Raw genomic sequence first — 22838 nt, forward strand, 5'->3', positions numbered from 1 at the left:
TTATTTTCTGTTTTATACATATGTATTTTGTATTTTTAGACATTTTGCAGCTACTTTGTTGAAAAACACTAAATAATACTAATTAAAACTGCTAAGTTACAGCAACTTTAATTAGTTTGTATTTGTTCCAGACAAGAGGTTTTAAAGAGTCAAACTGCAGCTGAGATAATGACAGAGTCAGACTGAAAAGAAGAAACTAACACTGACCTTCTGGAAATGTCTTCACGTCTGTCTCTTCTCTCGGTGATTTCATGGTTAAAGTTTGAATCCTGTGGAGAAGAAAACAACACACATTAATATAAGATGTGATTTTTATGATGAGAGTTTCTGGGTACTGAACTTCAAACTGTCAAAAGATAGAGAAGCCAGTAAAATATATATATTCATGAACTCTGTAAATAATCTTTAATAATGAGTCAATCAAACTGTTCAGACCTCAGATCAGTTACTGGAGATCTATAACGTAATGTAAAGCTGTGAATTACCTGGAGGCCTCTGTCCTGGTCTCAAAGAACTTCTTCATTGTACAAAGACTCTCTCTGATCGTGGACAATGTCTCTGATCGTGGACGATGTCTCCCTCATCCTCAACAATGTCTCTCTGATCGTGGACGACGTCTCAGCGATCGTGGACGATGTTGTGGATGAAGTGGTGACACCTGGAGGAAATCAAAGAGAAACATACAAAGGAAAATGATCAGTACACTGCTACCTATTCCTCACCAACAGTTTAACCATGAAAACATAGAGAAATATTCAACATTACAACTGAACAACAACATCTAACAAACATTAGACAGAAAATTTAGTAGCTGTTAGGGGTGTAAATCATAATAATAAACCAAATAAATTCAATTAAATATCAACAAATTCTGGAGGAAGACGTCCTAGAGTCAGTCAGGAGTGGGGCTGGGTACCGAACTTTGGTTCTTTTATGGCACCAACTGAAATGCTTTGATACTAGCTGGTATAGAAAGATGCCTTGTTTTTCTGTGCTAGGTTTCTATACCAAGGAGTTAATCACTTGATCACGATCTAGTAATGCTGCTGGTGATTGGCTATAACGTTACACGTGGTAGAGACATGCAGGAAAAATATTTACGTGTTACACCCATGCGGTTCACGTGTATCTGTGTTGTGAACCACAGTGTGTGTGCCGAAGCAGTTAAAAAAATGCGACCAAGGTCAAAAGTGTGTTTCCATTTTAGCAAGATTGATGCCAATAATTTGCAAAAAGGACATCGTTGCTGAGGCCGGAAACACGACCAATTGGATGAAGCATTTGAACGTACACAGAATCAATTTAAGAGCAGAAAGTTGCTCCATGTTCAACTGCATGAAGATTTAAAGGTCCTTAGTCTGCAGCAGTGAGAATCAGACACTGGCTTGTCATTTGTTCTTTCACACTGAAAATTATTTGTTGTTTATTTTTTATGTTAGAAAACTGCTTTGAGTGGTAAAATGCTAAAAATCTAAAAAATAAAACTCAAGATTTGTACCATGATATGTGATGTAATTTTCTGTGTTAGAACTGATTTGATAAAACTGGTATTGAAAAAAGTATCGATCGGGAACTGGTATCGAAGTCAAGGTATCGGCACTGAAAATTTTTGAATGCCCAGCCCTAGTCAGGAGAGTAAAACAGTAAAGAAGCTGTTTTTTTAACAACAGGAACAGGATCAAAATCAGACCTCTGAATCCACCACAAACCACCTCACTCTGACTTACTGCTGGGTAACAGTTTTAAAATAAACCTTTCAAGACACATAACAACCAGTGACAGTGAACATGATGGAGAGGATGGCAGTAAATTCACTGGGTAAACTGTCATTGTCCCCTAGAGGCTGCAGAGATCATTACACCTCCAAAAAACAACATCATGATGATTGATCTGGTCTGAGGTTAGTCCTGAAGGTGGCAGTATGGGACAGGTACTGGAGCTCTCAAACTCATCAGGAGTCCTGGTCAAGCTCTGGTCTGACTCTAGACTCCTGGTCCAGCTCCCACAGAGGGGGGGTGGGGTCGGTGGGTGGAGTCAGAGGGAATAAATCCAGCCCCTCAGTGTGAGCTGCAGGATAAAACCTGCTGCTGCATGTTGATCTGACAGTTCAGCTCCAGGCTGCTGCACCTCATCCTCACTCTGATTATTCTGATCTCTGAGTTTTCAACATGTCGACGGCTCTGATGCTGCAGGAGGATTCCACCAACAGCTCAGTGAAAAACACGACCGGAGCTCATGACTGGACTGAGGTGAGAGTTTAGACTGAGACTGAAAAGTATTAAAAGTCAAATTCACATTTGACTGTGAATTAACCTCTGTGATTATTATTAATGCATTAACCTGTGAGCAGCAGTTTAACGCTGCAGCGAGGTGGAGCTCATTTATCTAATTTATAGACTGTTTGATTCAGAGGATCTTAACCTGAGGGTCTGGAAGATAATCAATCGACCAACAATCAAATAAATGATCAAGTTCAATCAATAAAGAATCAGGAGATGGTTCGCAAGATAGAAAAATACATATTTATGTTGTACAGATTCTATTTTTACAACTTTTCTCTAATGTTTGCATTTTTATTTTAAAGTTTCTGCAGCTCAGAGTTACTGTACAACAATGCAACCAATGACCAGGGATACTAACAACTACAGCTGTCAAATGAATATAAAGCAGCATTAATTTACTAGAGTGCAGTACTGGTACTAGAAACGTACTTTACCCCAGTACTGCACTGAGGAATAACTGTATATATGTGTGTGTGTGTGTGTGGGGGGGGTTAAAGCAGCTAAATGCAAATTTAAGTGAAAAAACACTGATGAGCTCAGGACATCCACTGCTCTGTGTAAAAATGGTTCTTAAACTGCTGCCAATCATTATTTAACTAGTGATGAATAAATCAGAGCAGATTTAATAAACAAAATGATTTAGACAGATTAAATTCTATGTCCTAAAATGATTATCACCAAAATCATTTGTCTGCAAAAATGAATTTAACATGAAAAACTGTCACAAACTGCAAAAGGGTTCAGTTTGGAATTAATCATTCTTAACATTAAAGCAGCTGCAATACAGTCATTCATTTTTCACTTGATCAGCTTCTGATTTTAGCACCAAATCCTTCAGCTGAGGTTGAAAAGAGGAAGAGGTCAGTTATATTAATTAGAAACTCCCTGATGAAGTGAAGTGATTCTGGCTGCTCATCAGCTGCAAAGTCATTAAACTGTGCACAAGTCTCCTCAAACTCTTTCTTCTTCTCTGGGGTTTTTGTGTCTCGCCCACAGTTTGACTTCTTCTCTATTTTAAACACTTTCACACTGCACATCTGCAGCTAAGACAGACCTGAACCAAGAGGACAAGTCTGGGTTTTTCTGCTCGTCAACAATCCCAAACACTGCCTGTCTCCACCTGAGGAGCACTGTGTCTTTCTACAGCCTCATGTATGAGACAGATCATCTGCTGATATCTGCGCTCACAATGCCAATAAAGAGTCGTCTTTTGGTCACGTGTGGACATGTGTTTGAATTTAAAACATTAAGCATTAAATGTGTCTGTCAGAAACAAGCAGATTTGAAAACAAACAACCTGTAAAAGTGATCAGAAACACGTCAGTGAGCTGCCTCACAGAACTCTCATCAAAGAAACTCCTTTCTAATTCTAAACTCGAGAAGTTTTGTTTTGCTGAGTTAAATGTTTTTCAGTGCGACAGCGGTGACGTTAAAGTGAACTGTCGTCTCCTGTCTGCAGGTGTATGAAGCCGTCAGGTGGATCCAGCTGGTCATGGCTCTGCTCAGGTGAGTCACCCTCAGCCTGCTTAGAGAAGTCGGATTCTTTACACCTCTACATTTTGCAGCTTTGATCAGTTTCCACGTTAAACATTGTTCTGACCTTAAGACCTTTACTTTACTCATGTGTTTGTCTGAATCAGAGACTTTCATATCTGGGTCGCTCACATTGTCAGGGACCAATGGGAAAGAGCTGAAAGGTCAGAGGTCAGAGCACTCAGACAAAAGAAGAAGGAAATGTTCCAGAAATAATCCAAACAGCTCTTTTTCTTAGATGTTTTACAGTTTTACTTCCTGCAGAACTTTGACATTTAGGGAAGTTTCCAGAAGCAGCGTAAACCACAGTTACTGGATCAAAACACTGTGACTTTAATTCCGTCCACTGATAATAAAACTAGAACATTCCCCTCAGTATGATGTGATGTAGATATATGACGCCTGTTTTAACACCTGTCTGGGATCTGGTTTTCAGTGTTCTGGGTTCAGGCTCCATCATCATCTGTGTGCTGTTACAGAGACTCAGTCGGAGGCCAGAGGTCAGTCACACTCTCGACCTTGTTTTAGCTTATGGTATTGATATTGAACATGTAACAGTCTTCCCACAGAATCCCATTCTATCAGACCACTTCTTAATCACTTTCGACTTCATATTGCTGGATTATGTATTATCAGCAAAAAACATCCTGACTAGAAATATTTCCGATAATGCAGTAGTTAAATTCAAGGAAATGATTCCCACTAACTTAGGTCCAGTGCCTCATCTTAATTTTGCAGAAGCTACTCCCTCCCAGCTTGATCATCTTGTAGACAGTGTTGCAGACTCATTACGTACCACTTTAGATTCCATCGTCCCCCTAAAAATGAAAACAATAAAGAGAAAGAGGCAAGCTCCATGGTTCAACTCCCAAACCCGTACACTGAAACAAACAGCACGTAGGCTTGAAAGAGTGTGGCGTTCCACCAAACTGGAAGAATCCCACTTAGCTTGGCAGGATAGTGTCAAAAGATATAAAAAGGCCCTCTGTAATGCAAGAAGTGCCTATTACTCATCATTAATAGAAGATAATAAGAACAACCCCAGGTTTCTCTTCAGCACTGTAGCCAGGCTGACAGAGAGTCACAGCTCTATAGATCCACGCATCCCTATAACCCTCAGTAGCAATGATTTTATGAACTTCTTTAATGATAAAATCTCTACCATTAGAGATAAAATTAATCACATCCTGCCTTCAATCAGTACAGATTTATGCTATAACACAGGATCCATAGAGTCAGCTGCAAAACCTAACCTTGACTCCTTTTCTACCATCGACCTAGCCCAGCTCACATCAATTATCTCAGCATCTAAACCTTCAACCTGTCTCTTAGACCCCATCCCAACTAGGCTGCTTAAGGAAGCTCTGCCCTTAATTTGCAGTCCTGTATTAGATATGTTAAATCTGTCCTTGTTAACAGGTTATGTTCCGCAGACGTATAAAACAGCTGTAATCAAACCTCTTCTAAAAAAGCCCACTCTAGATCCAGATGTATTAACCAACTACAGACCTATATCTAACCTCCCCTTTCTTTCTAAGATCCTGGAGAAAGCAGTTGCAAAACAGTTGTGCGACTTTCTACAGGACAATAGTTTATTTGAGGTTTTTCAGTCAGGATTTAGGTTGTATCACAGCACAGAGACGGCACTTGTAAAAGTTACGAACGACCTTCTGATAGCATCAGACAACGGACTTGTTTCTGTACTTGTCTTGTTAGATCTCAGTGCTGCTTTTGATACAATTGACCATCACATCCTTTTACAGAGACTGGAGCACTTTATTGGCATTAAAGGAACGGCACTAAACTGGTTTAAGTCCTATCTATCTGATAGGCTTCAGTTTGTACATGTTAACAACAACTCCTCCATACACACAAAAGTTAGACATGGAGTTCCACAAGGGTCAGTGCTTGGACCAATCCTCTTCACTTTGTATATGCTTCCCTTGGGCAATATTATCAGGAAACACTCCATAAATTTCCATTGTTATGCAGATGATACACAGCTTTATCTGTCAATGGAACCTAATGAAACCAATCATCTAGCCAAACTCCAAGCTTGTCTTAGGGACATTAAAATCTGGATGACAAGCAACTTCTTACTACTAAACTCAGATAAAACTGAAATCATTATAATTGGTCCTGAACACATCAGAAACAAACTTTCTAATGATGTAGCTCCATTAGACAACATTGCCCTGGCTCCCAGCTCCACTGTAAAGAATCTGGGAGTCACCTTTGATCAGGATTTGTCCTTTACCTCACACATAAAACAAACTTCTAGGACTGCCTTTTTTCATCTGCGTAACATCTCCAAAATTAGACATTTTCTGTCCCAAAAAGATGCAGAAAAACTAGTCCATGCATTTGTTACTTCTAGGCTGGACTACTGTAATTCATTATTATCAGGCTGCCCCAACAAGTCTCTAAAGACTCTGCAGCTGATTCAAAATGCTGCAGCACGACTACTGACAGGAACTAGGAAAAGAGATCACATTTCTCCTGTGTTAGCCTCTCTACATTGGCTCCCAGTCAAATCCAGAATAGAATTCAAAATCCTCCTCCTCACTTACAAAGCCCTTAATGGTCAGGCTCCATCTTACCTTAAAGATCTCATAGTCCCCTACAATCCCACCAGGACTCTGCGCTCCCAAAATGCTGGTTTACTGGTGGTTCCCAGAGTTTCCAAGAGTAGAATGGGAGGCAGAGCCTTCAGTTATCAGGCTCCTCTACTGTGGAACCTTCTCCCAGTTTCGGTCCGGGAGGCAGACACCCTCTGTACCTTTAAGAGTAGGCTTAAAACTTTCCTCTTTGATAAAGCTTATAGTTAGGGTTGGCTCAGGCTTGAACCATCCCTTAGTTATGCTGCTATAGGCCTAGACTGCCGGGAGATCTCCCATGATGCACTGAGCTCCTCTCTTTCTCTCTCTCTCTCTCTCTCTCTCTCTCTCTCTCTCTCTCTCTCTCTCTCTCTCTCTCTCCACTCAATATGGATTCATATCCCATGTTACATGTTACTAACTCAATATGTCCCCTTTCCTGTAGTATTGTGCTCTTCCGTCTCTCTCTCCTCTTCTGTCTCTTTCTGCAGGTATTTCTTCCTCTGGAGCTGTAGAGTCTGATCTGTGATGACAAGTCTCCTGCTGCTCCTACAACTCCACTCAACACCTGCTGCTAGAATTAGAAATTACTTATACTGCTACTGCTATTAGTTGTATTGCTGTGTTAGCAGTTAATACTTTAATTATCACTACTATCACTACTACTGCTGTATTACTGGCCTCATCTTACATCTGATATGGAACCTGTGTTATGCTATGTTCTTCTTTCGCTATTCTCTACCCCCCCCCTCTCCTTCTTAACCCAACCGGTCGAGGCAGATGGCCGCCCACCCTGAGTCCGGTTCTGCTCGAGGTTTCTGCCTCTTAAAGGAAGTTTTTCCTTGCCACTGTCGCCTAGTGCTTGCTCTTGGTGGGATTTGTTGGGTCTCTCTCTGTAAATACCTATTTTAAAGAGTATGGTCTAGACCTGCTCTATATGAAAAGTGCCTTGAGATGACTGTTGTTGTGATACGGCGCTATATAAATAAAATTGAATTGAATTGAATTGAAAAATTGAATTGACACTATTTCTCACAAACACACAATCTTTTTGACCCTCACAGGAGCCCATATATATCTGTATATTTAGAACTTTAGTCTCACTGGTAGATAATGGGATGATTTGAAAAATTCTCAGCTGGGATGTGAACTGGATCATGAGTGAACTGTAAACTCAGCGTACTGCCCCATCACTCAGTGCTGTGTGTTTGCAGCTGCAGCCTCTGTTCCTGCTCAGTGTGTCCGACCTGCTGCTCGCTCTCTGCTGGCTGATCGGAGCTGCTGTGTACTCTACACACTGCAACAGCCTCAACACACACTGCTACAACCTGCACACTGTGGAACAGGTAACACAGCACTACACAACACTACACAACCTACACTACCACTACCGCTGAAAATAGTCCCCAACAGATGCAGCTGTTTGACAAAATTACTGAGCCTGTTCTACAGCTGTGATCTCTCTGCTGGACAAAAAGCACGATGAGAACTGTTTAGATTTATTCATAAAATGATTCTTTAATACACAGCACAAGGTGAGACACATGGCCTCGGCTCATGCTGGTTTTCTGGGGAAAGTTCAGAGCTTCTCTAACACCGCTGCAGAATGCTGAGGGATTTCCTTGTCCTCAAAACAAACCACCGTGTGTTTCCGTAAACATCCGATAAAATAAGGAACCTTCGTACATAAAGCTCGCTCTGAATCCTCCTGACCCAAACAGACAGGTCACAGCTGGAAAATCTCAACTTCCTCCTGAGAAATGCACCTGAAAGCACCACCACAGTGATAACATCAAACCAGACCATGGGTGGGTCCAGATTATTTTAAGGTGGGGGCACAGAGGGGAACAACGATTAAACATGTGACAACAAAAACAACCACGTCACCAATCTCTCTCTTCAATTGCAGCTGAACTCTACACAACAGCTGCTAACAAAGACACAAAGGTCTGATAACATTATGGTCAGGATTCCTGCAGAGACAGAGCTTTTTATTAAACAGTAAGATCCAGAAACATCAGTCTCCGCCTTCAATCTGCCCTGAAAACACGTCTGCAAACACAATGAACAAGCAACAAACGTTCACTGTTTCATTCATGTCGTAAAACAGGAAACAGGAACCCTGAGACGTCACTGTAACTGTAACACCGTCTCCATGGTAACTGAAGCTAAGTCAGACAGCTAGGCTAACCGCAGAAAAACATTAGTCTTTTAAGTTTTGTAGCAGCTTCTCCGGCAAACTGAACCGAATTAATTTCTATGACAGTAGTTATCAGAGCACCGTGACTCACTCACACACACATATATGCGAGTCAACTCATTCCTGATTCTAGCATGTTTGCGAAATTTCTCGTATGTTGAAAAAAATGTGAATTTATGCAGCAGCTTCTTGACATGTTTGCCACCGGAAGTTAGCATAAAAACGAATTAGCTAACTTTTTGACGGCAACGATAGAATGCTATCTGTGTAGCTCACACAGTCTACACACACTGTAGTTCATAGTTTGTTTTAAACAAAATTAAAAACATGCCATATACCTGGCGGACCAACATACTGACAGTCTTGTTTCTGTTTTATCAACAAAAAAACGGCGGGATTGCAACTTGCTTTACACAATGATTGACATCAGTAACAGCCAATGAAAACTAGGGGCGCACACGGGGTGACCAATCACATCACAGGAGGCAGTGACCAAAGAAAACCCGCGTCTGAACCAAACTCCCAAACAACTTTTACCAAAACTATTAACTGAACCTGATTTAAAAGTGATTCTACACACTGTACTGAATTACCACAACACGTGTCAAGGTGCAGGTTGGTTCAGCACAATAATAACACACGAGCACTTTTTCACTTTAAATGACTGTAAAACACGTCAATGCTAATTTTGGACTATTTATACTCAGTGTCAGAGTTTCACTAACTGTTTCACGCTCAGAAAAAACATCACGTTTACTCACTTTTCAGTTTTGAGAGGCTGGAAATCCTCCAGGAACAAGAACCCACGGCGGGATGTTGCCGGTCAAACACCGGAACTAGCAAACAGCAGCTGAGGCCGAGGATTCAAATTATACGTTCGGTCCCGCCTCCCTGTTCAGTGATTGGAGGAGAGGCCTGTCAATTAAGCCTGTGATTTATTTGAAGTCATTTCCATTGGACAAAAAGAACTAACGTTGTTTTCCATTCACCTGTTGGAAACCAAAGCAAACTGCAGCTGTTGCTACTCATCTTTTCTGTCTTGATAATTCTGCTTCATGATGAATCAGATGATTGTAGATTTTATTCTTGTTTTCTGTTTAAATCATGAATGTCCCATATGAGACATGACAAGCTAAGGATCGCCGCCATATTGATTCAATCATGGTCATCAGGAAATAACTTGATTGCATGCGTTAATGATCTTTAGTGCCTCAGAAAGTCTGTTCTCGTCTTTCACAAACAGGTCCCATATGGTCTAGCGGTCAGGATTCCTGGTTTTCACCCAGGCGGCCCGGGTTCGACTCCCGGTATGGGAACAAATATCTTTGTGTTTATCCTGGACCAGGATTACAGGACAAAACTGTGGCATCTAATAATTAAGATGCAGTTAGGCTGGAGAGGATAGCTGTCTGTTTTTATTACAGCGACACCAAAGATCAGAGTTCTGTGTTTCTGGAATCCTGCTCTGGTGGAAATAATTACAAGATATTTGTTCCCATACCGGGAGTCGAACCCGGGCCGCCTGGGTGAAAACCAGGAATCCTGACCGCTAGACCATATGGGACCTGCCACAGTGCAGTATGACTGCCAGAAGATCACTGAGGCCCAGTACAAAGATAATGTTATCTTGAGATAACAGGTGTTAGAAGTCGTGTTAACCACAGCTCTCAGTTTCTGAGGACGCCTCATAAAAAGCTCAGAGTGATTTATCTCAGCTCTGTCTTTAATACTAAGATCCAGCTCCCTTATAAAAAACAGAGATTCCCATACCGGGAGTCGAACCCGGGCCGCCTGGGTGAAAACCAGGAATCCTGACCGCTAGACCATATGGGACATAAACTCTATATGGCTGCCAGAAGATTATAGAGTCCACAGTAATGCTGATTGTTGTCTTGTGATAACCAGTCAAACAAGTCATGGGCAACAGAACTGCTTCAGTTCCTGGGCCAAGATCCAGAGCGATGCAGTACTGAGTCTGAGGTCAGCTCCTGAAACAGGACATCTTCATAATCAGGCCCTCAGAAGACCAATCATTTAAAAGGCGAGGACAGACAGGGATGGTCACCACACAGTCTTTGGTTCACATGTAGTCCCATATGGTCTAGCGGTCAGGATTCCTGGTTTTCACCCAGGCGGCCCGGGTTCGACTCCCGGTATGGGAATTTACTTATATTACTTAATCATGCCTTTAGTGACACAAGTGCTCGTTCACTGCCTCCAGGGTGAAAACCTGGAACCATGACCACAAAACCATGGGTGACATTTGGAAGCTTGGTACGACTGGCAGAATATTACTGATGAAGATAATGTCATTGTGTGATAACAGTCCTGTTAACCACAGGTCTCAGTTTCTGAGGACACCTCACACAAAGCTCTGTGTGGTTGAGCCTGTCTCAGTTCTGTCTTTTAATGCTGGGCTCTGGTTGGTCGTGTCCCTCCAAAGATCCCTGATACTAAATATTGATTCCCATACCGGGAGTCGAACCCGGGCCGCCTGGGTGAAAACCAGGAATCCTGACCGCTAGACCATATGGGATCTGTCTGTTACTGTTACGCATCTCACCATTGCCCTTTTCATTGCTCACTCACATAATCTTTAGCTCGAAAACAAGTGAAATAACTTTCAGATCCTCAGAGCTGAAGGTAAACTGAGGAGCTAAAGAGCGCCTGCTCTCTTTATCAGTTGTTATAGTCGTTCATTATATTAAAAATAGTCGTATCTAATTGGCTGAATGTGAAAAGACACCAGAACGATCCTTTAAAGTCTCATTCAGAATACTGGTGAAACACTGACGGAGGTGACCACGTCCTGTCCTGATATTTTGGGCAGTTTTTCCCAGACGATCCGGTCCAGAACTGATCCTGAACTGGGTCAGTTGGGGAGGTGAAATAGGGCAGCAGAACCAGGACAGTCCACAGACTGGATGTAAAAAGACAGAAGAGAAAAACTCCACCAAACATTTGTGACCTACATCCATTGTTGGGAGGCAGCGACCCGCGGGTCAGCTGCTGCTTTTATCCCTTTATCTCCTCTCTGACCGATGTTTACTGTTTACTGAGCAAAGAGTTCTCACACAAACACACCACACAATGAGTTACTATGATTTACTATGTGTTTTTGTCCCGTCAGATTCTCTACATGGCCTCCTTCTTCTACACACTCAACTACATGTGGAACCTCTACTCAGGAATCAGAGAGAAGTTCTACAGCTGCCTCGACGGATACTCTGTACAGGTACGAACACAGACCCACCTCACACAACAGAGCCACTCAGATCACCTGTACAACACCTGAGACACATTCATGAGAAATAATCAATGAAAAACATCCATAAAGTGAGAATCTTTAGATTAAAATGTCGTCATCTGTAGAGGAACATAACATGGAAGCAGTCTGCTGATTAAGACCAATGACAGCACAATAAACAGTGATAACATGAAGGATAATCTGCAGATTAATGACATTTATCCTGGGTTTCTCCTCAGTTTTCCAACAGAGTGAGCACAGCTGGAAAAATCACTGCTGTTTCCTCAGGGTGAGAACGAACGGAAGAAATGACGTCTGTCAAAGATAAAAACCCCTGAACACACCTGTGATTAAACTGTTTACCTGTTTGCAGTCTGATTCCTGTGCTGCTGATGGCGCCGGTGTTCATCGGAGGAAACATCAGCCAGTGTCAAGCCAACTTCAGTCAGCCCTACAGGTGAGAGGAAACGTTCAGGTAATGTTATTCTGAAGAAACAGTGTGTGCTGTCTGATTTATTTGTTTGTCTTTTGACCCTCACTGTGCACCGTACCACACCAGGTGTCTGCTGATGGACACTGGAGCCCTGTACCTGACCTCAGAGCACCAGCAGCCAATCAGAGCCTGCAGGGCGCTTCACACCTACGGCATCTCCGTCTTCCTCGCCACCTTCATCGTCACACTCCTCAGCATCACGGTGAGTTTTCACACCTGACGTGATGTTGGTGAATCAGATAAACCTGTCGGACTGGCTCCGTGTAAATCCTCCTCTCCTGCTCCAGGTGTTCGTGGTGAAAGCTCGTCGTATTTACAGGCGGGTCGTGACGTCAAACGGTTACCTAGGCAACCAGCAGCGGACATCCTTCCGTGTGATGGACCGACGGATGCTCCTGTACCCGCTGGTCTTCGTCCTCTGCTGGGGTCCAGGTTTGTTCCCTCATCCTGATCCACATCACCATGGTTACTGAACACAGGTGACAGAGTTTGAAGTGTTCCCTTGTTGTTCCCTCAGCGGTGGGTCTGGCCTTCCTGCGGGTGGTGAAGCCCTCGCTGTGTCAGGGCAAGGCCGGGGTCGTCCTCTACATCTCACAGGTCAGTCTGAGGGGAAAGTCCACGGTGAAGTTCAGACAGAGGATTTATTCCAGAGGATCCAGAGTCTGCTCCTGGTTAACCTGTTCAGTAAACACTCATCTTCTTCAACTGTCCACGTCAAAGTACAGAGTACAGAAGTGTCTGTCAACATGATGATTCCTACAGAGACAGAGCTTTTTATTAAAGAGGAAGATCCAGAAACATCTCTGTATATCAGCACCAGACTCCACAGAGAAAAACAGGGATTTAACCAGGAGCTGCTGGAATACCACTGCCTCCATCTGTTAGTGTGTCTGTGTTACTGTGTGACTTTCAGTGGAGGAAGAAGTAATCAGATACTTTACTGCAGTAAAAGTACCACACAGTAACACAGACACACTAACAGATGGAGGCAGTGGTATTCCAGCAGCTCCTGGTTAAATCCCTGTTTTTGTCAATGGAGTCTGGTGGTGATATATAGAGATGTTTCTGGTTAAAAGATCTGACTCTTTAATAAAAAGCTCTGTCTCATAATGTTGACAGACACTTAGAACAATGTGAGTCTGTCAGAGACAGAAACGAGAGCTTTAGTGGACGGACTCTGCAGCAGCTGCTCACTGTGGCTTAGTACACAGAAGGCCCAGGTTCTAAAATACCACAGTTATCCTTTATGTTAATGACCAGTGGTTCCCAGCAGGTCCAAAGATAAACTAAATAATAATCTGTCATTGGGGTTGTTCTTTGTGAATCACCTCTTTAAGATTAAACTGCAGGAGAAGAGATGAAGTGTGTGACGACTTCCTCTGTCACAGCAGTGACTTGAGTTCATCCTCTGTCCTCAGGCTCTGACCTCGGCCTCTCAGGGTTTCCTCAACTGTCTGGTCTACGGATGGACGCACGCACGTCTCCGCCAAGCCGGCAGGACGGTTTTATCCCGGGACGTGGACACTCAGACGCCTCTGCTGCGATCGCAGAAGAGAAGCTACCAAACGCTGCCCAACATCAGCTGAGAGACAGACTGAGACTGAGGAGGTGCTTTCTGTCATCGGAGAGGAAAGTCTGAACTTTCACTTTACTGAGAGGGAAACCACCACGATCGTTACTCTGCAGGCGACAAACACTTCCACCTCTGATTCTGAACCACTGAGGCGAGAAAAAGGGAAGAAGAAGAGGGAGGGGGAGTTTACGCCAAGAGGAAGAACGACAAAGAAAACAGGATTTGAAAGAGACGTGGCAGCGTTCACTGAGCGCTGACAAACCTCACAGGTGCTTTGTCTTATTGTTCTTATCCAGGTCACATGACCCCTGGTGGTCAGTCTCTGTACAGTGGAAAATATGACCGAGACATGAAGGAAGAAGCTCCAACTTAAATCAACTGATTTCACCTCTTCAGTCTGTGGACAGACATTATATCTGAAGTAGTTTTAGACTGAAAACTAATTAAATATCAAGTCTTTTTACAGTTTCATCCTGAGATTAAAACCTCTTTGTTTTCAACCTTTAAAAGCCCATAAACATTTCATATTAAGATGAAAAGGTGCATTGAATAAGTGACTGTGACTGAGGCGGTCAGGTTTGATCATGAAGCTCAGTTCTGTCCTTATCTCGCACACAAAGGGAAGTTTGAGGTCTGAGCTTCAAGAGAATTGAGGACCTGAGGCTTTTTTGAAAGGACTCTTTGTCTGTGATATTTGTTTGCATCTTTGTTTTTAATCAGTAACTGAGTTTTTAAAGACAAATTCAGTCTCACTTCTGTTTTGTCCTGCTGTTTGACGCTCTGCACGCCGTGCTTTCTGCTTCCCAGAGACCAAAACATTTTAACAAGACCTGAAGGTCAGAGGTCACAGGGAACCAGAGTGTACAGACCTGATGAGGAGCTGATGAAGCAGTTAATGAATCAGACCTCTGAGTCTTTTTACTCTGACCTGAGTTCCTCCCTCGTAGCTGCCGACCAACCGTGCAGAAACTCTGAGCCGCGTGTTCATTCACAGAGATGGCGGCTGACGCAGGAGCCGGGCCTCACTCATTATGTGATGTGGTGGTGGTGGTGGGGGGGTTCAACCAGGACCTGCAGAACACTGAGTTTCCTCTTCACTCAGACCTCAGCTCTGAAATACTGAAGTTCAAAACGTCACAGCAGGAAACTGAGAATCAGAACCAACGTGTACGAAATGAAATGTCAGCTCCTTCTGTTTCTGTTCTGTGGCCACAGATATCACACAACAATGATCTGTACAGGGAAAGTAACTACACCAGTAATCTGAGTTCAAGACACTTCCCACTTCTACTGCACATTTTACCTCAGGAACTTTCCTGCCTGGTGCAGACTCAGATTAACGACACCAAATATAATCAACACAAAAACATTAAGCTTCTCAGCAGAACATCAGTTCTGATGAACACACATGAAGTCATAAACGATCTGTTAACCATAAAAACAAAGTACATCTCATCAGATATGAAGAAAATATGCAGTGACATTAACTGACTTTGTGTTAAAACCTTTCCTAAATATGATTGATTTTCCTCATATTTCTATAGCACATTTATGTTTGTCATAAAGAGGCACGTTAATCTGCAGAAGCTTTTTAACATCAGAACGACTGAGAGCCTTTTTCATCAAAGTGGTTTTAACTAGTCACAGTAACATCAGTGATCATTTTGGTGTCATTAAAGCAGAACAGTGTGAACCTGAGCCAACGTGCACAAAACCAGAAGCTCCATGAAACTGAGGCAGCTAAATGGAATTCAGCCATCATTCTCTTCATCATTCACTCCTGCTGTCTGTCCATACTTTTAGTTTTAAAAATGTCTTTTCTTGCCTTTTATGGGAAAATCAACATTTGCATTAAAGGAAAATCCAAAGACTTCCTAAAGATGCAGGGACCATTTCTAATAATCTGATGGAGGATTGTACATTATCAGTAGTTTTCATTTAGATTTCTGTATATTTTGTTGCCTTTTATTTGTTGATTGCAGTTTTATTTTTGTGTACATATTCATGCATACTGTACATACTGTTTCATCCCTCTTCTTTTGATTTTGATTATTCTTTCTCTGTCTGACACAAACTCAAAACAGAATAAATACAGTGGTTCCAAATGATTATGTGTTGTGAAAGATGTTGCTTGCAATATTCTCTCCATCTCTGCAGTTAGCAGCTAATGCCACTGACACTGTGTAATGTAGCTTTATGCTAACCTTGTAATGTCCAGTGGTTAGTAGCTAAAGCTAGCCTTGTAATATTCAGAGACGAGGAGGAGCTAAAGTGTTATAATTGTAATGTCCAAAAAATTAACAGCTCGTGCTATAATGTTAAGAGGTTAGCATCTAATGCTACCCCTAAAATTTCCAGGAATAGCAGCTAATGCTAGCCTCATATGTCCAAACTTTAGAGCATTAGCAGCTACTATTAGCCTCATATATAAAAACTCTAGAACTTTAGCAGCTAATGCTAGCTTTATAATGACTAACTGTTGGTTGCGCTGCATTACTTAGATTCATGCTAGCCTCGTACTCATTGCTTCTTGTACTGAAGCTTTCTAACTGTAATGTCCAAAAATCTAGCAGCTTGTGCCATAATGTCAAAGGGTTAGCAGCTAATGCTAGCCTTATAATGACTGATTGTTGGTGGAGAAGCATTACTTAGCTTCATGTTAGCCTTATATTCCATTAGTTAGCAGCTAATGCCAACGGCATGTAACTAATGCTAGCCTTATAATGTCTAATTAATGTTGGTGGCACTGTTGTACTTAGCTTCTTACTAAGTATTTCAACAAGGACTGAGCAGGAAAATAAATGAACAAACAGCTGAGGTCAAACTGAGCACCCCAAAAACCAAACAACTCTAAATTCTGACCCAGTAATATCAATAATATACATGATGAATTTACCTTTTTTTAATGTTTGATCAGTTGTGGATATAAAATAAATCTGCACGTGTAGAAACATTTACCTCAGCTCAGAGACAGACTCATGTAAATTGTGTAATCTTTGCGTAATGTGCAGCAGCTCTGCCATGAAACATCCCAGTGTGGTGACATAATCTCTGTCAGCGTTTCATCTCAACCAATTACACACTTTGAACCATCCGTCTGTTCTTGTGCACAAACATTCCTGATGAAGTGAATGAAGCTCCACGTCACAGCAGGAAAAAAACTACAGAACAAACAGGAAGAATTCTGTAGATACTGTCACTCAGCATGAAGACAGAGACGAGGCACAATAGAGCTTATTACTGGAGATAAATCATTGGATACTGGAGCCTCAGGTGTTTTGTGGTGACAGCTGATCTGTCTCCACCTCAGATTACTGCCCCAGGTCTCAGATCATCTCAGGTTTGTTTCCTCCATCATTTCAGTGCTAACATTAACTCTGTTAATAGCTGAAATCTGGTGGGTCAGAAACATGAGCCGTCAGATCATCAGGACAAAGGGACGAACTTTATTTACAGTCACATTTCTGTCTGTTCCAGTGAAGTGAGACAGGTTGTATGACTCTGGGGCCCTCTGGTGGAATAAAAACCACACGACACGTCCTCTCTGTGAGGTTTCACCCTCTGAGCAGAGAAGAACCTGTGGCTTTAACCGAGCCTTCTCTCCATGTCACGTGTAGCATGATGACAGTTGCTGCAGAGAGGGTTGTAATTGGCTCCTCCAGCGTCCACCAAGTCACTAACCGTCGTTTCTCTTTCAACATTTATTTTTCTATCTGTCTGTAAAGAGAAAACACAAAGATTGAAAAACACATCAAGCTTGTTGTCATCTTTGCCAAGGAGGTTATATTTTCACCTGTGTGTCTGTGCACAGGATTACACAAAAATAACTGAACTGATTTGCACCAAACTTGGTGGAGGGATGGGCCAGGATCCAGGGAAGAACACAGTATACTTTGGTGCAGATCCTTGAGTTTTTAGGAGGAGCGTTGTTTGGATCTTGATGTAAAAAAAAACTCAATCTAGACAGATGTGTGTAAGATCGTTTGGCCTTGGTGGAGGGATGTCCTCCACTGGGTTCTGTCCTAGTTTACTTTGAATTTGTTTTGCGCCCGTGGACAGAATCAGGTCTTTATTTGAAACAGGATTTTATTTCTGATTTCACCTGTTTTATCCTTGATCTCTCTCTTTTTCTCTCAACCCAACAGACAGCCGTCGACCCTGAGTCTGGTTCTGTTCATGGTGGAAAGTCTAGACCTGCTGTACAAGTGCACTGAGATATCTTCTGTTATGATTTGGTGCTATATAAATACTGACTTGACTTGATATGTGCTCAGGTTTTAAAACTGTTCAGTGTGGTTTCTGTCTCACCTCCCAGGCTGGGCTCATGTGTTCAGCATCAGTCACCACAGTCTGAGAGGATCTTCCATATCCAGATCCTTTATGAACGAGCCACTCAGAGTCATCATCCAGTTTCACTCTGAGAAACCAACAGCAGTTTAAAGATGATTAAAGTGATTTAGAATCTGTAACCTAAAGTTTACTTTATCAAAACTCAGCTCAGAAGAGGAGTCCATCCCAAACAGCATAAACACACCACAGAATATATTCCATCTGCTCAGTGTGGACAGACCTGACTCCAGAGTGGGACCTGGCATCAAGTTCTGGTGGGAGTAAGGACGTCCAGAAACCAGATAAACCAGATGATGAACCGGATGATGAACCAGATGATGAACCAGATGATGAACCAGATGATGAACGGGATGATGAACTGGATGATGAACCGGATGATGAACCGGATGATGAACCAGATGATGAACTGCTTATTGGTCGTCTCACCACCTCAGCTTCGACAACCCGCGAGTTGAAGAGATCCGTCAGAGCTTGCCCCCTCAGGTGGTCAGGGCTGCTGCTGACACCTGTCAGAGCAGCAGATCAGTCAGATTCATCTAAACTCTTTTTACAAACAGGAAGGTCACCGAGGGTTAGCAGGATTAAACACTTTACTAAAGAATCATCCCCAAAATATCCAAAGGACTCACCACCACCCTTACTGCTGCCAGACCCAGACTCCACAGAAAGAACCAGCAGAGTCAGAGCCAGAACAGAGAGGAGCATTTTGAAGGAAAACATGATGGATTATAATCTGGAGGAAGTCTTTGTCTCCCAGTCACAGCTCAGTCAGACATCCAGGTGATTTTAAAGTCCTGACGTTCCTCCTCCTCCTCTCTGATTGGACACAGTTATCCTTCACCTGTCCCAGTTAATGGTGTTTGCCACCTGGCACGCTTCATCTGTTATTTCCACAGAGCTGACAGTAAATCAGCAGATCAGAGGTGAAAGCAGGACAGCAGCAGAAAATCACTTCCAAGAAACAAACATTTGTCAATATATAAGCATTTAAACACTTTATAACAACTGCCGCTGAGCTGAATGTGTTGTTAAAAAGAGATTCACTGAATTTAAATTCTAGAGAGAACCTGGGAACCTTCTCTGATTTCAGGTGGTTTTTGTACATTTCCATAACTTGAGCTAAGTAGCAACACCACACGGTGATAACACCTTAAGTAAAAGTATAATCAACAAAAAAGGTGTTAGAAACAACAACAATAAAAAACAGATATCCCAGATTTCAAAGTTGAAAACCTGAACACCTCACCAACAAACTAACACCTGAGTAGTTGAATATTCAGGTTCAGCTCCAGTGAAGTGAGATTTGACTGACCATGCAATCACTTTGGGAATAATCCCAACCTTAAAAAAGCTTGTATTTGTGTTTACTGTGTTTTTATGTTAAAACAGCAAAGACCTGGTGAAGAATTATCAGTTACAGTCTTCATCTCTGTTGCATGACTGTGTGTGTGTTTCATGTATGAATTATTATAAGGATACTGCTAAGAATGTCTGGAGAGTCCATGAAAAGTTTCCTGAAGGGAATCATAAAGCATCTTTTCCTATTTAAAGTGGCCATAATTGATACATATTCTAATTTATAATTGAAGTAGTGCTGAACCTTTACAGTGGGTTTCAGTTCACTGTTTGGACTTTCTCTGTCCCAGTTAACATCAGTGTTTGTCAACTGGCAGGCTGCATCTGTTTTTTCTGCCTGTAAATCAGCAGATTTCATCATATCAGTGGTCACAACAGGACAGCAGAGAGGAATCACCCCCAGTGGAAAACATGTGTCATTAGAGTGTGTTTTAAGGACATACAGCAGAGCTGATGAAAGTTTTTTATAAAGGGCAAATTCATAATTTCCTGCTGATAATGCTGGGTGAATGCTGAGAGCTGAAATAATTTACTATGTATTTCTGAAAAAAAAAAGTTGAAATCTAAGCTGAATTAGCTGAAAATACATCACATGTAGCTTTACTGAAAAACTTGCAAGCTGAAGTGCAACAGTGGCAGAGCTGGAAGCTGAAGTCAATGGTCAAATCAATTTTATTTAATCAAATTACAACAGAAGTTGTCTGTTCTAGTGGGACTGTAGGGGACTATGAGATCTTTGAGGTAAAATGGTGCCTGACCATTAAGAGCTTTGTAGGTGAGGAGAAGGATTTAAAATTCAGGAGAAATGTGATCTCTTTTCCTAGTTCCTGTCAGTAGTCGTGCTGCAGCATTTTGAATCAGCTGCAGAGTCTTTAGAGACTTGTTGGGGCAGCCTGATAATAATGAATTACAGTAGTCCAGCCTGGAAGTAACAAATGCATGGACTAGTTTTTCTGCATCTTTTTGGGACAGAAAATGTCTAATTTTGGAGATGTTACGCAGGTGAAAAAAGGCAGTCCTAGAAGTTTGTTTTATGTGTGAGTTAAAGGACATATCCTGATCAAAGATGACTCCCAGATTCTTTACAGTGGAGCTGGGAGCCAGGCCAATGCTGTCTAATGGAACTACATCATTGGAAGATGTGTTTCTGAGGTGTTCGGGACCAATTACAATAACTTTGATTTTGTCTGAGTTCAACAGTAGGAAATTGCTGATCATCCAGGTCTTAATGTCCCTAAGGCATGAAGTTTAGCTAACTGATTGATTTCATCAGGCTTCATTGACAAGTTATAGTTGAGTATCATCTGCATAACAATGGAAGTTTATGGAGTGTTCTGTTACAATAAGGGGGCTAGGGATGCAGAAGTAAGGACCCAGATACAAACACAGAGACAGACAGGCTGCTCAGTAGATTTATACAACCAAAAAAAAAAAAAAAAAAAACCAAAGAAAAACATTCACTGGGTGAGAAACAAAGTCCAAACAAATATAAAACCAAAAGACGAGAGAAAGTTCAAAAATCGAAAATCCAAAAACCACATGGAAGGAGGTAGCGAAATACAGGAGATAAACAAGAACACACTGAACAGCACAGGAACTAGGCAATAACCCAACAACTAAACTAGGGAGAGTCAAGCCTATATGCTCACTGGGGATGATTTCAAATGGGACATAGGTCAGAGCTGAAAAAAGGAGGGAAAGAGACAAAGACAGGAAGTAAAAGCACAAGATACAAACCAGCAAAAAGTAGCTTCAAAATAAAATAAGAACTACTAGACAAGGACACCAGAGACACAAGGGGAAGGAAGAGCAAAATAAAACCAAGAAGCCAGAAGCCACACTGCCTGAAGGATACAAGGTGAGTAGAACTGGTCCAAGCACAGACCCTGCATGTCTAACTTCTGTGTTCATGGAGGAGTTGTTGTAAACTGAAGTCTATCAGATAGATGGGATTTAAACCAGTTTAGTGCAGAGGGCCTTCTTACATGTAAGACTCTCTTGCCAGGCTGAGCAGGATTCTTCCAGTTTGATAAAATGACATTTTTTCAAGTTTTCACGTTGTTTTCTTTAATATGTGGGTTTGGGGGTTAAACCATGGAGCTCACCCTTTGTTTGTTTTGTTTGCAATGAGCCTGCAGCATTTTCTACAAGATGATCAATTTGGGAGGGATTAAAATTAGCATAGGAGTCTTCTGTTAAAATAAGACATGACACTGAATTAAGAGCTAATGGAATTGCTTCCTTAAATCCAACTACAACACTATTACAAAGATTTCTGGTAAAAAGTAATTTTTTGCCGAATAACACGTAGTCCAAAAATAAGAATTCAAAAATAATTATAAAATGGTCTGATAAGAGGATTCTGTAGCAATTGGATGTTCAATATCAATGCCATAAACCAGAACAAGGTTGAGGTAGAAATATAAAACTTAAACTCTGAGTTTGTATTTATGTATTCACACAGATGAACTGCATCGTGAAACAACTGACGGTCTGAAACAGTTAAAATTGAAAGAAATAGGCCTCAGTTGTGTGTGTGTGTTTATGCAAAGTTTTGGGGACTAATTTCAGATTAGACCAGCTCACTGGGGACAAAAGATGTGTCTCCATTTGGGAAAAAGTTCATTTATGAATCAGTGGTTAAGGTCAGGGTTATTGTTAGGGTTAAGATAAGTCTTCAGGAAGTTAATTTCTTTCTCAACCATCGTCAGGCATGAAAATCAGCTTTGTGTTAATGAATCTGGAGGCTGAGATAACAGAGTTTGACTTTATTAACATCTGAAATCGAAAGAAAAAGGTACAAACTGCCAAACACTGCTCAAAGGTCGTCCACCATCAGAGACATTTAAATTTAACAAACATGTCTGTTACAGTGAAGTCAGTGTGCAACAGTAAGAAAAGACAGAATGTGGAGCCCTCTGGTGGAATAAAAACCACATGACACTCTCTCTCTCTCTGAAGTTTTACCTTGTGTTGAACAGAGAGGAAACAAACAGAAAAGCTGATGTTTACTGAAGCATCATGCGCATAGAGGCCACGTGACAGTTGAACAGGAGGTTGTAGGTGGCTCCTCCAGTCTTCACAAAGTCAGCCACCCTCTTTCTTCCGTTGAAGTCTTTGGTCATCATCGTCTGCAGAGAGAAAACAGAGAGATGAGTACAGGAGAGTCTGTCGTTCTGATCATAATACACACCATGTTTTACAATC

General features: G+C 41.8%; 2 protein-coding genes, 1 long non-coding RNA gene and 5 other non-coding genes across 8 annotated transcripts; 3 read left to right on the top strand and 5 right to left on the bottom strand.

Moving 5' to 3' along the window:
* Positions 1-204: 204 nt before the first annotated feature.
* Positions 205-12345, bottom strand: LOC127143297 (uncharacterized). The gene is made up of 3 exons (XR_007814585.1): positions 12223-12345; positions 486-658; positions 205-269 (listed from the first exon to the last, which is right to left on the bottom strand). It is a non-coding gene; the product is annotated as an uncharacterized LOC127143297 (long non-coding RNA).
* Positions 2114-16856, top strand: LOC108881843 (transmembrane protein 116-like). Its single transcript, XM_018674030.2, has 11 exons — positions 2114-2249; positions 3742-3788; positions 4252-4315; positions 7627-7758; positions 11743-11847; positions 12099-12148; positions 12233-12316; positions 12419-12554; positions 12640-12784; positions 12870-12949; positions 13771-16856. Exons 1-11 carry the CDS (start codon positions 2169-2171, stop codon positions 13936-13938), a joined length of 1092 nt encoding a protein of 363 aa, XP_018529546.1. The 5' UTR covers positions 2114-2168; the 3' UTR covers positions 13939-16856.
* trnae-uuc (transfer RNA glutamic acid (anticodon UUC)) lies at positions 9857-9928 on the top strand. The gene has a single exon. It is a non-coding gene; the product is annotated as a tRNA-Glu (tRNA).
* On the bottom strand, positions 10105-10176 carry trnae-uuc (transfer RNA glutamic acid (anticodon UUC)). The gene has a single exon. It is a non-coding gene; the product is annotated as a tRNA-Glu (tRNA).
* On the bottom strand, positions 10374-10445 carry trnae-uuc (transfer RNA glutamic acid (anticodon UUC)). The gene has a single exon. It is a non-coding gene; the product is annotated as a tRNA-Glu (tRNA).
* Positions 10703-10774, top strand: trnae-uuc (transfer RNA glutamic acid (anticodon UUC)). Its single transcript has one exon. It is a non-coding gene; the product is annotated as a tRNA-Glu (tRNA).
* trnae-uuc (transfer RNA glutamic acid (anticodon UUC)) lies at positions 11077-11148 on the bottom strand. The gene has a single exon. It is a non-coding gene; the product is annotated as a tRNA-Glu (tRNA).
* A 492-nt stretch (positions 16857-17348) lies between the features above and the next one.
* LOC108881856 (secreted protein C) lies at positions 17349-19067 on the bottom strand. The gene is made up of 4 exons (XM_018674055.2): positions 18905-19067; positions 18496-18781; positions 18234-18342; positions 17349-17642 (listed from the first exon to the last, which is right to left on the bottom strand). Exons 1-4 carry the CDS (start codon positions 18993-18995, stop codon positions 17511-17513), a joined length of 618 nt encoding a protein of 205 aa, XP_018529571.1. The 5' UTR covers positions 18996-19067; the 3' UTR covers positions 17349-17510.
* Between the last annotated feature and the right edge of the window lie 3771 nt (positions 19068-22838).

This window comes from Lates calcarifer, linkage group LG15 (assembly GCF_001640805.2).
Source record: "Lates calcarifer isolate ASB-BC8 linkage group LG15, TLL_Latcal_v3, whole genome shotgun sequence".
Taxonomy (NCBI): domain Eukaryota; kingdom Metazoa; phylum Chordata; class Actinopteri; family Centropomidae; genus Lates; species Lates calcarifer.

Excerpts from the sequence above, each read along its gene's own strand:
- LOC108881843 (XM_018674030.2), top strand. The coding sequence starts at position 2,169 with ATGTCGACGGCTCTGATGCTGCAGGAGGATTCCACCAACAGCTCAGTG. Across the intron at positions 11,848-12,098 it reads TCGACGGATACTCTGTACAG|TTTTCCAACAGAGTGAGCAC; the intron begins GTACGAACACAG and ends GTTTCTCCTCAG. Across the intron at positions 12,950-13,770 it reads TCGTCCTCTACATCTCACAG|GCTCTGACCTCGGCCTCTCA; the intron begins GTCAGTCTGAGG and ends CTCTGTCCTCAG.
- LOC108881856 (XM_018674055.2), bottom strand. The coding sequence starts at position 18,995 with ATGTTTTCCTTCAAAATGCTCCTCTCTGTTCTGGCTCTGACTCTGCTG. Across the intron at positions 18,343-18,495 it reads AGGTCCCACTCTGGAGTCAG|AGTGAAACTGGATGATGACT; the intron begins GTCTGTCCACAC and ends TTGGTTTCTCAG. Across the intron at positions 17,643-18,233 it reads ACATGAGCCCAGCCTGGGAG|ACAGATAGAAAAATAAATGT; the intron begins GTGAGACAGAAA and ends TTCTCTTTACAG.